This window comes from Mercenaria mercenaria, chromosome 3 (genome assembly GCF_021730395.1).
Source record: "Mercenaria mercenaria strain notata chromosome 3, MADL_Memer_1, whole genome shotgun sequence".
In the NCBI taxonomy this organism is placed as follows: Eukaryota; Metazoa; Mollusca; class Bivalvia; order Venerida; family Veneridae; genus Mercenaria; species Mercenaria mercenaria.
This window is the reverse complement of record NC_069363.1, coordinates 45,915,496-45,931,186: the sequence shown is the minus strand read 5'-3', so window position 1 is coordinate 45,931,186 and position 15,691 is coordinate 45,915,496. Positions and strand designations below refer to the sequence as shown.

Below are 15,691 nucleotides of genomic sequence, written 5' to 3'. Positions count from 1 at the left end.
TTTTATCAAGGTTATCATTCTGACCAAATTTCATGAAGATCAGTTGAAAAATACAGCCTCTATTGCATACAAAAGGTAAATGTTGACGGACGACGGACGACAGACGACAGACAGACGCCGGACGCCGGACATCGAGCGATCAGAAAAACTCACCTGAGCAGTGCTCAGGTGAGCTAAAAATGTACCGGAATTGTAAAGTCATCACATATGAAAACAATACATTTAGTCGTCGTGTTATGTTTCGATCTCGGTCAAAAACAATCCCGCGGGCTTCTGCAGACGTTAATACACAAAAACGTGTATTATCCCAACATTAATCACAATTCCCTCCGTGGCCGGGTGGTTAAAGTCGCTGGCTCCAAATCACTTGCCCCTCATCGATGTGGGTTAGAGCCTCACTAGGGGCGTTGAAATCTTCATGTGATGAAGCCATCCAGCTGGCTTACGTAAGGTCGGTGATTCTACTCAGGTGCCCGGTCGTGATGAAATAATGCACGGAGTGGCATATAGGGTCTGCCTCCACCATCAAAGTTTGAAAGGCGCCATATTATCTGTAATTGTGTCGGTGTGACGTTAAACCCAACAAAGTATATAAATACTATTTATTGTAACATAATTATATGAATTATTACTGAATGAAAATATTCAAGTCAGTTTCGGAATGGCTACTAAGATGGCCGCTGAAAGGATTTTTTAACGTAAAATGTTGTAAATGTTTCAGTTTATTAAGTTTCAGGTAATATGAAATAAGGCACTGCCTCAGTTGGGAATCGATCCGACTTCAACTCATCCCATAACATTTGAAAACATTTGAGGGCCCCGATAATGTTGTTATAACTTCTAGCCCAACCCTTTTGTATATTTACATTGATGTATTTATATATGCTTGTATGTGAGTGTATAGAATATGATTAAACTAATAAAACTAAACATTTGTAAAGAACTATCTAATGACGGCACGCACCGAAGGACACATTTTTCAAATCGAAAGTAAATATCTCATTCGGTATATCGCATGTTACCGTAGAGGGTTCGATCCCGATTTTCGTCGCTTCGCGCAGGATCGATTCCCTATCAATTTAAAGGTAGGTGTTTGAACAAAAACAACACTGCCCATATCTATACTGATGTGCAAGACATTGCTGATCGGACAATTTATGTGTGCGCTTATTAGGCACAAGGAAAAAGCGTATTCTTCCAAAAAATCCGGAGTCAGTCGCTTTGTGCACCTGTCGGAAGTACACATTTTTTGATTCGATGGTATATATCTCATTCGGTATATCGCATATTACCGTAGAGGGATCAATCAAGTAGATAACTTACATACACGTTTTTATGAGAAAAGGTCAAAAATAGGTATGAGTGATAAATATAAATGTTTACCATGCACGTTAAATGCACAGTTACCCAATAACAGGTGCATGATTGTTTTTTAAAACTTTGATTCAGATAAATAAATATATGTTGTCAAAATGCATCATTTCTGATTACACGTGATTACTTGAAGAAATGTATTCGAATACAGCTGATTGCAATGACTGATACGATTACCCCATGTCTGGACCCGTCTTAAAGACCCACCACGACCTAGTGACCTACTTTTTTCACCCAAAAAAACTTCATGAAAATCATTCATAAAATACAGATGATATACAGCTATACTACTAGTTTTCAGGTGGACAATTTAGGCCTTTCCTGAATAAATGTGTTTTGACAATTTCATCTGCAAACTTATTCAGTCAATCTCTTTTCAGCATAGTGTCAAAAATATAGGTGAATAATTAACTTACACTGTAGAAACAAAATATGATTGAAATTTAACTAAAAACACTGATTTCTGTACATATTGCTACAGTAATTCAATAAAATATTAAGACATTACACACATTGTCTTGGCCTAATATATGTCACTGTCAATTTGTAACTAGATACTTGTTGTTTCTCATTTTCTTCATGCAAAGCATGTATAATTACCATCATGGAAATACAAAAGAATACAGTTATGTTGTGGTGCCTCTTTAAGAAGAACTATAAGTATAGTAAAATTGAATGAGGTCCATGACACTAAGTGACCAGAGAACCTAATAATAGCTCGTAAAGACTGCTATCGTGAAGTCACTAAAATCTGTATGAAGATCCGTTGGTAGCATAAAAATAATAGCAGACTTGCTTTGACTGAGTCTGTTTGTGAGGGGCAATGAAATATGGAACATTTCTCGCATTCCCTAGCACCGGTTTAAACCAGTCTCTATTTTAATAAAACAACAAGTTATATTTGTCTGGGCGTCATTAAAAGCATCAGGATTTCAATCAACAACAAATGTTCTGAAACATATTCCAGATTGTCTGAATATTGGTTCCATATTTATTGAAAATATAATCTAGAACATGCCTCCGGCTACTTGCAAGCCAAAGAAGACTTGTAACGCAGTTTCTAGAACTAAACTGAACATTTTGCCAAATATTATTTAAAAGGACACTTTACCCACTATCTATGAGTCGTGATATAATGTTTCAAAGAATTTTGGCTTTTAATTCTGGTAATTGTTTGTTTTCCGGATACAAAGGACTTTCCTGAAAGAGTGTTTTCATTTGAAAACACACCAAAATGAAAACACACCATTGCCTCTTAGCATATATGCGGACACTGGAAAAGATGTCCGATTTTACAGTCTACAATATAATGTTTTATATACTAGTATATATTTTACACATCTCTTGAACGAGAGGACTGTATTTTATTTGACGGTATGACACTTAATCAACTTTTTCAAAGAGAAAAAGTGGAATGACATGACATGGTCAAAGTATTCCTGGACAATATTAGTGAAGTCGAGAAGTAAAATAAGGATAGGCTAATACGTATCATTGTTGACAGTTGCGATAGTATTGAAAACCAAGGACAAAGGTCCGACAGTTAAAACCACAGTCATGGAAATATGGGTATGTGAAACTGTATAAAAGTACACAGTGTCTGAGCACATGTATACAGTAACACATACACTAATAAGCAAGAAGTAACAAACAGACTAAAAACATAAAGGGAGAAGGAACAAAGTAGGGTACAGCCTTGGAACTGTCAGTGGCAAAAACACCACTTAGGAGTTTAAACTAGCTTCTATGTCCCAACCCACTCCCGCGAATACTTCGGCTATCAGTAGGATGTGGATAATAAGTATTTAAAGCGTAAATTGATAACACAGTCAGCAGCCGCTTGAGAGCTTTTAAAAGACATGGCATTTGTTTGTAAATGCATTTGCATGGGGTATGCACCTGTTTGATCAATAGTCAACAATAGTACACAGCAGCATATTCATGCGACGTCAGTACAGGAGACATCGTCTATGGAATTTGTACAAACTATACTCACAAAGCTTGCTTGTATCGGATATTACTGAAAAAGGTAAATTGTAGAATGAAGTTACTGAAACTGTTATAGGCTCACACATTCTGTTTTAAGTATTTCTTACAAGTTGACCGAAAATGCTCAATGTAGCATGTAGATATATATTTGATGCCGTGTAGAAAGATATTTAGCATTATGCTATATATATATATATATATATATATATATATATATATATCTTATTAACTGCCTTCTTTTATATAAAATGTATGATTTTGATTAGCGAAAAAACTATGTTCTACGTTTCCTCCTGTTTTAATTTCTATGCTATAAATGTAAGAAAATATATGTTGATTTGAAATAAATAAACTTATAAAGACATAATTAAGTATTATTATGAATAAGCATAATTTATATTCCTTGCAGATACACCACACCCAATCCGTTTACTGAGTTTTGGATGCTTAAATTCGAAACTATATGACATTGTACGTCAAATTTCATAGAATTTTATTTGATTTTAGTGTACAAGTTGCAACGTAACTATAATCTAGTAACATAATATGTAGTTATTAAAGAAGTGCACATACTGTTTTTTGCGAGGTGGATTTGCCCCATCCACTAAGGTATTTACTTAAACCTTTGATTGTTACTATTAAAATAGATATGAACTTTTATGTATAATTATGTAACAGTTGTAGAAGGCTCTAAACATAGTCTAACAAACTTTTCATAAAATATCACCAATCAAATAAAAGTAATGAACACTATAAATTAATATTGGTGAAATAATGACTTTTCTTTATAATTTTGCACATAATTTCATTACTGTTTTGAAGAACATGTATCTATTTTTACTTAAAAGTACATTATGTTATATTTTCTACTATTTTACAGCCGAAATAAGTACTAAAACCAGGACCATTTCCATAGAATTGAAATATTAAGTGTTGTCAGTATGTATGTTGTGATTTGTAAGTTTTGGCAACCATATTGGCGGCCATCTTGATTTTGAACTTTTTGCCCACCACTTGCAATCTGGCATCAACTAGTTCTGAAAACTATAGGGGGGTCTAACAAATACTTTGGTATATAGTTTGGGATATGCACATTCGTAGACCACCTCCCACACATGAAAGATGACTTGTTTGCGGCAGTATAAAGTATATTCAAGTAGCTAAAGAATAAATGTTGTGTACCCAAACCCGAAACACTCTTCAATGAGAAATGAATATGTACGCGTTGGATTCCGCTTAAAAAGCAAAAATAATGTAATTGATAACACTGCAAATACAATTTCCCTTAGTGATCAGACATAAAGAGGTAAACAATGAAGAAAGAAAAGAACCAAAAATATGTTGTGGCAGTGTGGCAGAATTGTCATGCGATTTGTACACAGCTAAATAGCTAAGAATAGAATAAAACGAAAATAAGGCCACTAAGTACAATTTAGTGAGGAACAAAAAAAAAAATAAGATGCATACCTTCTATGAATATGTAAGAGTTTAGCTATGCCATACGAAAAGAAAAGTCCGTTGCCGTTGCTTGATGAATGTCTTTTGTTGTTACAGTTTACGAAATTTTGAATAATAATTATTAATAAATAAAACTGAGAGAAATGACCTTTTTCTAATGTAGTTCTATCGTAGCGCATCTACAAACGAATTAATAAATTCTATGTAAATGTCAATATCTCAATATAGGGTTAAACTAACATGCTTTATCTCTTTCATTTTGTTCAGACTCACGTTACTGATTAAGTCTTTTATTCGTCATTCGATTGCTTGAAGTAATAATGTCAAATTTAGACATGACAGACAACAATATGACTATGTAAGACACGAAGGTCATCATAAACAAATCATCAGTTTGTCAGAAATAAAGCTGACACATAAAATCTGAAACATTAATATTACACACTGATAACAACTTCCTTTACAAAACATTACATACTGATATCAATTTTCTTTACGAAACATTACATACTGATATCAATTTCCTTTACGAAACATTACATACTGATATCAACTTCCTTTACGAAACATTAAATTCTGATATCAATTTCCTTTACGAAACATGATACGTTTCCAAAGAACGGGAACAGGAATAATAAAACTGTTGCTACGCTTCATATCCTTAGGACGGCCAGCACATATTTATGCAATCTCGCCAGGCACATGTATGTTTTTGACAACACAGAAATTGACGTCACTCGACCTTCAGCTATTTCCGGAAGTAAATAAAATGAAAGTAGAAATGCTAAACTTGAAAACGAAAGCCGCATTTTGATTCGTAGATAGTCAGGGGTCACGCGCAGGGGTCACCCCGTCTAAATGTATGCGCGTGGACTTCTTGTTTTTTTTTTTTGCTATTGGGGAGCCAATTTTCAGCACTTTATTACGAATTGAAATTACCTGGGCTTTAGTACAGCATGTCAGCTTTTAATCTATGAAAAAATATTTGAGCTCTGGATAAACAGAAATCCCACAGGGGTCCGTAACGGACCAAGGGTACATCGATAATTTTGGAACTTCATCAAATCGCTCAAAATGTCATTTTTGATGTTGTCTGAGAGTGTCAGTATATGCCTCAGATGTAAGATATAACCGTATTTGAGAGCTGCAGACCTAGACATTTCAGAAATATTTTCAAAATAAGTTTCGTGTAATAAATGTTGTTTCTACGGAAGCGTGAAAGGGCCATCAGATGCTAATACGTTTTAGTACGTTAAGGCTGCGGAAAGGATATGGTTAATTTCAATTTTTACAGCATTTATGCTATGTTTTATATTCGTCGTACCAGACCATCATATTGCACACAATACATGTATTGCTATGTTTATAAGAAGCTAATTCAAAAAATAATACAAGATGCATATACAGAACGTAAATGTCAACTCGAATACTGTCAATCCGGTATTATTCGCTGTGTTTTAATTTTCTCTATTTTCCGCGAATAGGGTGCATGTTTTTGTTTTTTTGTTTTGTTGTTGTTGTTGTTGTTTCATTTTGTTCTGTGTAAAAATGATACGCTTGTATTATTTTATGTATGAAACAAAAAGCAGTCAAATATAATGATTAAAATAAGAAAATGAAGTAAGCATATAATTGTTTAAACGCGAAAGTCCATTGTTTTTTGGTTTTTTTTCCCTTTTTTTTTGCCTTTTGTTAGTGCTTCTTTAAAACAGACTCTTAGCGGTGACACGGGTTCTAAATTTTTGCATAATATTCACGTTATTCAAATTTGATAAAAAAGAAATACACATACTGATAAAAACGGTGGAAGGTTTTATCTGAGTGTTCGATATGAATACGGTCAAATGCTGACAAAATCATAATCATATTTTTACTCAGTTTTCCTATGTCAATATCAGCCGAATCAATAAACCACTGAAGTGAAAAACCTTTTTCACCGATTTATGCATCAGGAAACTTTGTTGCAAAAATCGATAAATAACTGAAGAGCCCCCAGTTTTTCAAAACCCAAATAAATAAATAAATTTAGCTATTAAATGTAATAAGAATAATCGACCGTTAATTGAATAAAAGATTGAAAGGCTCTATTCAATCAATTTAAGTTGAACAAAAGCAATTTGTGTGAATAAAGTAACAGATTACTAATACGAAATAACCGTTACGGACCATGTACATTTAACAAATCTTTGGCGTGCATAAATTCTGTACGGTATAGAAGAATTGGGCGTTAATGTAATCACGACTTCTGGAATTGGAATTTCGCTAATATTAGATAAGAAACTTCGCGAATTTAAATTTCTGACCCTCCTGTCGGGAATTCATAAATTCGCGAAATAATTCAGGGTGCGGGAATTCGCGAAATAAAAATCAAGCAAATATAATGTGATTTACAGTTAAATGTATTGGCAACAAGCTTGGTTAGATACTGAAATTCAACAAGTGATGTCAAAATTTAATTCAACTTACACTGCAGTATTTCTATTTATCTACGCAAAAAGCAACAGAGATTTAGTTCAGTGTCAAAATGAAATAAGGGAACTTTATAACGATAAAATATTTAAATCCACAGTTCACATTCCCGGTACTGCAGAAAAAATTATTTCTAGCAGAAATGATACTTAATCCAAATTCTATACAGTTCATGAACTACGCTAAGAAAGCCCTGATTGTAAATTAATTGCAAAAGAAGTTGCCAGTCTTCGTCTATTGCACCAATAAGTTCACTGCCAGGTACGTACGTTAGTAGATATGACGTCATGATTGACACGGGAACAGTGCTTTGATTGTTTGATTTGCGAAGACGAACAGATGTTGACCTTTTATTCCTACATTGAATTGATAAGGTCTTACTCGTAAATGCTCATAGAATTTCTATTCAAGCTCATGCTTTTAAAAACAATCCTATTTCAAAAGGACGCGCATGAGGAGAAGACCATTTTAGTGACAGCGGGGCAACGAACAAATGGGATTTTTTTTATAATCATAAAAATTACAGTTATTGTTATATCGGTGAAACAATTTTATAATTAGTTAGATACAAAATGAAGAGAAATGAGCCAAATAAAGATTTAGTAGATTTAATAGCTCATTAATGAGCTTCTTGAAACCGTCAGCTGAAATAATCAACTTTATAGATACATGTTTATTGACTACAGATTGTCAATAAAATTTTGGCCATGATACGACTCACACTTGCATATTAGATAAGGACGTGCTTGAGGTCTGTTAAACATTTTATTTTTGAAACCTAGTCAACATCGTGGTGTCATATTTTAAAAAGTCAAACCTTTGCTATATTCACCTATATGCTGCATGTTCGATGCTCTTAAAATGTATTTTTCATCAAATTCTCGTTGTTTTCCTAATAAATTTAAGATAAAAACATTCGTCTACAATTTCTGATAAGGGTTTCCCGGTTTATAAAAAAACCGGAATTCCCGTCAGCAAACATCACGTGATTATCAATAGAGCGCACACGTATAGGTATCGCACACTATTGTGACGTTTTGAAATAAAAACAAACAAAACAATAATATAAAATGAAGTCAGTACACTTAGTATGTTTACGATGCAGTCAGTGATTTCTCGTTGGCCTAGAGCGGTTACGGTATTCATTTATACTTTTTCGTCGTGAGTTCGATTCCCAGACCCGTTAAATTTTGTCTTTAATTTTTTATTCACTACAATTCAATGAAGACAAAACGAGTTAGTAAATCTAGTTCTAACATGTTCACTAAAATTATATGTCACAACTGACACGTAATTATGTCTAAAAACATCGCCCGGCCATAATTTTTGGATTGATTGATTTATAGATACTACCAATTTTATACGAAAATAAGAAACAAAACAATAAGTTAGAAATCAGAGAAAAACAAACTAACAGAAAGTATGTAATGCAAACTGGGAAAAAAAAATTGGGATCGAACTCCCGACGAAAAGGTATAATACAAATACCGTAACCGCTCAGTCAACGAGGAATCACTGGCTAAATCGTAAACTTAGTATACTGACTTAATTTTATGTTATTGTTTTGTTTTCACTTCTAAACGCCATAATAGTGTGCGCTACCTATAGTTCGGTTTTGCAGTGAGCGATTTATGTACTTTTAATATTGGAACGGTCCGTTATTTAGGTAGTGTTATTCGGTACGATAGTGGTTCTTACCTACATAAGGCGAAGTAAATCATGCTGAATTCCCTAATCAGTAGACGAGTATATAAATTGACCCATCAAACTACATGCGCACTTTTGGTTTGCTGCCCCCGTGTTGATAGCGTCTAAAAATTCTGTCGCGTCTCGTTCTATATTTATCAATGTTTACAAAATAAAGCGTTGAAACGGTTTTTAAAAGTTCATGAGAAAAACTGCAAAAATTCGAATGTTCCTTTAATTCTGGAAACTATAAACTGATCAACTATTATGTTTCATGTAAATATATGAAACAGTGTCGGCATTTTGCCTTACGGTGATAAATTATTTTAAAAATTACAATTCACAGTGTGTGGGTTAGTCGCTTTAAAAGCAAATATATGTCAAGTATCTTAGACATTTTTAAAAGAATGTAATACTGGCACAATGGTTAGAAACAGCAGCTACGAAAATACCAATGAATGTTGTAGATATGACACTACAGTCCCGATCTCACCTGAAAGTTAAAAGAACTAGCTAAAGATAATAATAATAATAATAATAATAACAATATATTATAACATTTATTAACTGGTTTAATGATGATAGCATATTTTGCTACAGCCAGTCTACATATGGTTCTCTAACGCATTGAATTAACAATTCTATCATTAGTATTATATATATGACATAACTTGAAATAACGTGTTATGAACAAGCTAACTACTAATGGAATAAAAGGTATTCTGTTGCATGAAAAAAAATTAACGTCCAGAGAACATCAGAAACTAAGAGTGTATTGAAGTAGTTGAAGAATAAATGCTGTTTATAGTTGTGTACCCAAACCCGAAACACTCGTTAATGAGAAAAGTATATGCACGCGCTGGATTCCGTTTAAAAAACATCAATATTGTAATTACGTCTGCATGAAATGAAATATTTTATTGATAGGAATAGATTACTGAAAACATAACAATTTATACAAAGTTATACACAATTGATAACACTGCAAATACAATTAACCTTAGTGATCAGACATAAAAAGAAAGAACAGTGAAGAAAGAAGAGAATCAAAAATATGCTGTGGCAGAATTGTCATGCGCTTTGTACACAGCTAAGTAGCTAAGAATAGAATAAAGCGAAAATAAGGTCATTAAGTACAATTTAGCAAATAACAGTCGAAAGGAGATACATGCATACCTTCTATGAAATATGTAAGAGTTTAGCTATGCCATACGAAAAAAAAGTCCATTGCCGTTGCTTGATGAATGTCTTTGTTGTTACATTTTACGAAATTTTGAATAATAATTATTAATAAGCATAATTGCGAGGAATGACCTTCTTCTAATGCTGTTATACAGTAGCATATCTATAACGGAATTAATAAATTCTATGTAAATGCCAATATCTCAATATAGGGTTTAACTAACATATTTTATTTCTTTCCTTTTTTTGCAGACTCACCTTATTGATCAAGGCTTTTTTCGTCATTCGATTGCTTGAAGTAATTATGTCAGGTGACGAGGTGATGCTGTCAACAATACGACTATGTGAGACACAAAGTTCATGAAATACAAATCATCAACTTGTCAGAACAGAAGCAGAAACATCAACATTACATACTGATATCAACTTCCTTTACGGAACATTACATTCCGATATCAACTTTCTTTACGAAACATTACATTCTGATATCAACTTCCTTTACGAAACAAATACATTCTGATATCAACTTCCTTTACGGAACATTACATTCTGATATCAACTTTCTTTACGAAACATTACATTCTGATATAAACTTTTTTTATGAAACATTACAAACTAATATCAACTTCCATACGAAACATTAATTCTGATATCAACTTCCTTTTGGAAACATGATACGTTTCCAAAGAACGGGAGCAGTAATAATAAAACTATTGCTACGCTTCATATGTTTAATTTCAATATTTACAGCATCTATGCTATGTTTTATATTCGTCGTATCAGATCATCATATTGCACACAATAATTCTCAAAGCAATCAGGCAGCAATCGTGATAACTAGAAACCAAAGCAGCAATGAAGATACACTTTTCGAGAATCCTTCAAATTATTTACAATCAAAGAGGTTTGATTTAATATTCAAAATGGTTTATGCATATTTCTATGTTTATAAGGAGCGAATTCCAAAAGTAATACAAGATGCATATGCAGAACATATTCGAGTTTGGAATAATTTCAAAGAGCACTGTCTCGGTAAAGAGTTCTGGTTCGATGGAAACATACCATGCAAAGAAAAAGTTAGTAAATCAGATTTCATTTTATCATTTCATAAAACGATTGAAACCATAAAAACGAGTGGGTTTAATTCAAGCATGTCACGGATTCCGATAGACAATGTAGGATTTCTTCTGAACGGTGCACATAGAATATCGGCCTCAGTAATATTATCAAAGAATGCATGTTTTGAACATCACAGTTATAAACAGCGTTTCTTTAACTGGGGATATAAGTTCTTTAAAGGCAGAGGACTGTCGGAGAAGACGTCGGATATGGTCATGTTGGAATGGATGAAAATCCAGTTGAAGCTTCCATACTTGAACACATTGGTTTTTATTGTTTCCGTATTTTCAAATAATCGCGGCAAAGATGATGCTATGCGTAAAATTGTGAAAGAACGATGCTCAAAAGATAATGGTATTTTATATGAAAGAGAAATCAACTTCACTCAAAGCGGAATGTGGCAATTATTCGCTCATATGTATGGGCAACAAGCTTGGTTAGAGACTGAAATTCAACAAATGGTGTCAAAATTCAATTCAACGTTCACTGTAGTGTTTCTATTTATCTATGCTAAAAGCAACAGAGCTTTAGATCAGTGTCAAAATGAAATAAGGAAACTTTACAGCGATAAATTATTTAAATACACAGTTCACATTCCCGATACTGCAGAAGAAAATTTAATTCTAGCAGAAATGATACTTAATCCAAATTCTATACAGTTCATGAACTACGCCAAGAAAGCGTTTGATTGTAAATTAATTGCAAAAGAAGTTGCCAGTCGTTCGTCTATTGCACCAATAAGTACTCTCCCAGGTATATACGTTGTTAGAGATGACGTCATGATTGACTCGGGAACAGTACTTGGATTTTTTGATTTGCGCAGACGAACAGATGTTGACCTTTTATTCCTACATGGAATTGACAAAGCCTTACTCGGAAATGATCATGGAATTTTAATTCAAGCTCATGCTTTTAAAAACAATCCCATTTCAAAGGGACGCGCATGGGGAGAAGATCATTTTAGTCACAGCGGGGCAACGGACAAATGGGATTTATTTTATAATCCTAAAAATTACGGTTATTGTTATGGTATAAAATTTGTATCACTAAAACAACTGGTTAGATACAAAATGAAGAGAAATGAGCCAAAGAAAGATTTAGTAGATGTTGAACTCATTAATGAGCTTCTTGAAACCATCAGCTGAAATAATCAACTGTATAGATACATGTAAATATGGTTTAATTTATTGACTATAGGTGGTCAATCGAATATTGTCTATGATATGACTCGTTGTGATCACTTATATCAGTTTTCATTCACCTCTGTTCATATTTGCATGTTAGATATGGACTTGCTTGAGGTCTGTTAAATATTTTTTTTTCAAACCTAGTTTCAATACCTTTAATCTGCTTTCGATAGACATACTTTGCATAGTTAATTCTTGAAATATAAGAATAATTTACATTCAGGGTTTGGCAATTATTTGTGAATAAAACCTGCAAGAAGAGAAGATGATTTGGAGCACAGAAAGTCACTTAGCAAAATAATAGCTGACCGAGTTTGATTGGATCTGTCCATAAATGTTTATATCAGATAGAACCAGAAAATATAACGACACTGAACCCGAATACGGAGAGACATTTGACGTCTACCACAAGGTACCAAAATATTGCGCTTATGTAGAATACTCTGTCGAAGCAGACTTTGTGTGTAACACCCCTCCACCCCTTACGCACTCTAGAACCGTCTCATTTTTTGTTAATGTCACATCGACAAAATTTTATCTCACGTAGTGACATTCCAGCTTTTGATAGTAGAGGAAAACTTTTTGCCTACTAAACCCCAAGTCAAAAGTAATTAATTACTGACGACATTCAGTCATTCTAAGCGTTTTCTAGTCAATGATTTAAAGCAAATTTTATAACATTGTATAAAGGGCCCTGACTTTTGACTTTTATCTATTTTGAATCATCTTGCGATTCTGGAAAATAAAATTTCTAACCTGACAGGAAAAAGGATTGTATTAATCAGAAACCACTTTCAGTCTAATGATCAACGTAACATTGACCTATTATGAACTAGTTTGCAAAATCTAAATAAATTGTTCCTCAAATGTCCACAACCATTTATCTTATGATTCTAAAGTGTATTTAAAGAGCAGTGTTTTTTTTTTCAATACACACACAATCGGCTTAAAATGGCCAAAGAAAAGCAATTACTAGAACAACGTATATTTTGAAACAAGCGTTTAATAACATTAAGTTTAAATTTAATAGAAACATGCACATGGTATGAATATAAAAACTATTGTACTACATTTGTCAAATAATTGGATTGAAAAAAAGTATATATTTGCCGAAATTCATTAGAAACACAAGACGAGATCAACCTTATGTAGGAAATCGTTTGTAGTTTGTATGAATTGAAAAAGTAAAATTCAGGAATTTAGCTGTCCTTTGATTTTACTCCTCAAAATATTGTTTAAGCATGTATATATATATGAACTTTATCGAAACAAATGGTATGGTTACAAGCTCCGCTCATTCACGTCGTTCTTTGTTTTTATGAACACTGAAATAAAATTGCGATTCAAAAGTTTTGCTCTCCGTATCGATTTTACGGAATAGATTGTGCCGGAAATCATTCGTCCTCTTAAGTCTCATTTATAAATGCGAAGTTGCAATTCGAGGGCTGACCGCGAAACTATTGTATCTTATTCTTTGTTTATATACAGTTACAATAGTTTCCCGCTTAGCCCACGAATCTGCTCGCACTTGATTCAGGAATATAAATACTACCATGTTGTGGCTTAAATACTGCTGACAAACGTAAGCCAACAGAAAATAATTATCTAAAATACAAAAGTGAATGTATTACATGAGATAGGTGCACATTTATTTCCTCTCAGTTATTGTCATTCTTTAAAAGTATATTGCTATTTGCTTTTTTGTCCACAGTTTGTATTTTGCATTTCATTACATTTCATGAACAGATTCAGTCAAAATGGACTCAGCTTTGTTTGCTTAGTTGCGTGAAATGTTATCAAATGATCTTTTAGAAATTTACGTATCACAACAGAAGTCTTGTGCAAGGCGGTGGCAATAAAAAGTCTCCAGTGTTGCTATATATGAGGCTTTGATATTATTGAGTTCATCCAATGCATCTGTTAAATACATTACCGCTTCAGTCGATGCTAGGGGCGTGAGGGATATTGCATATTTCATTATCTGTTATGAGCAGACTGGATAAAACCCGAGTCATTTTTTTGTTTTTGTTTTTTGCTTAGCTGTGTTTCTATAAGATTTTCTAAATATTTTAACTAAAATCAGTGACGTGGAATAATGTCAATAAATAAATCTACAGACGGCAAAAGATGAATATAAGATGAATAAAATATTATACAATATTATAATGAATATTTCATTGGTTAGGAAGCATATTTATTGTGCTTGTGTTTTACTCGAAATTACTGATCTGACTTTTCAGTAAACGTTTATTTATTATTATCAGCTGTTAAATCAATTTGTCCAGGGAACTTGGTGACGAGCCAGTTGAAGGAAGTTTTGTAAAACGGATCTAAACATTTTATAACAAAACATAAACACGATAATCATACTGCACGTTTAACGCATAGTAAAATACTAAATCACATTTGTTATGTTTAACATAAGGTCATATTACAATTAAGAAATAAAATATAGCAAAACCATAAACAAAAACATATCGAAACGATACGATGAGATTATATGCATGCGAAAAATGGGCGTAGCCCGAGCAATTATACCCGCGACGTATAACCGATTCGTATATATTATAAATTTCTATATTAATAATATATTATTTCGATTCATATTATGTTTTTTATGTAAACAAGTAGATTAAACAGGATAGCACTATTACATGGCGCAGGAATGGCGCCAAATATATTACGTCCACTAGACGCCGACGCGTAACAGGGTTTTAACAGTGTTAAAGTACGGGAAGTAACACGTCCCGCGGAATAATTTAGGAATGTGTAGACGTCTTGTGAGTTATTCTACGTGCCTAATAACAGACACAGTGTGTGGAATTAAGTGTAACACTGGTCTGTCAATTCTGAAACGTCTTTTATATAAGTCAGTAGATCACATGTGGCGTATTTCGCCAAACAATATGTGAACATGACGTAAAATTTCCGTGTTTTAACGGACATGTGCATGGAGTTTTCATATTAGAAATTGTTGAAAATAGTATTTTGTAAAATACTTAATGATGATTTATGCAATGAATATATCCATGTTATTTACAAGATCAATGTGTTAAGGATACGCACTAAGTCAATTATCCTGCATGTTTTCAAGACCGCTTTCACTACTGTTCTTTTTTAAAGTCAGATGTACATTTTGTATCAAAATGTGTATACATAGCAATATGTCACTATGTAAATCATGTCAATATTTGACATTAATAAAACAAATTCAATATTCAACACGT

General features: G+C 33.1%; 1 protein-coding gene across 1 annotated transcript in view; it reads left to right on the top strand.

The window, feature by feature from the left end:
* LOC123524940 (uncharacterized) overlaps positions 1-14,973 on the top strand; it is a 44,231-nt gene extending 29,258 nt beyond the window's left edge. The window contains exon 2 of the mRNA XM_045303566.2: positions 10,411-14,973. Within this exon, the coding sequence (XP_045159501.2) occupies positions 10,830-12,422 (1,593 nt within the window). The 5' untranslated portion in view covers positions 10,411-10,829 and the 3' untranslated portion in view covers positions 12,423-14,973. The remainder of the gene's footprint in view (positions 1-10,410) is intronic.
* The last annotated feature ends 718 nt before the right edge of the window (positions 14,974-15,691 follow it).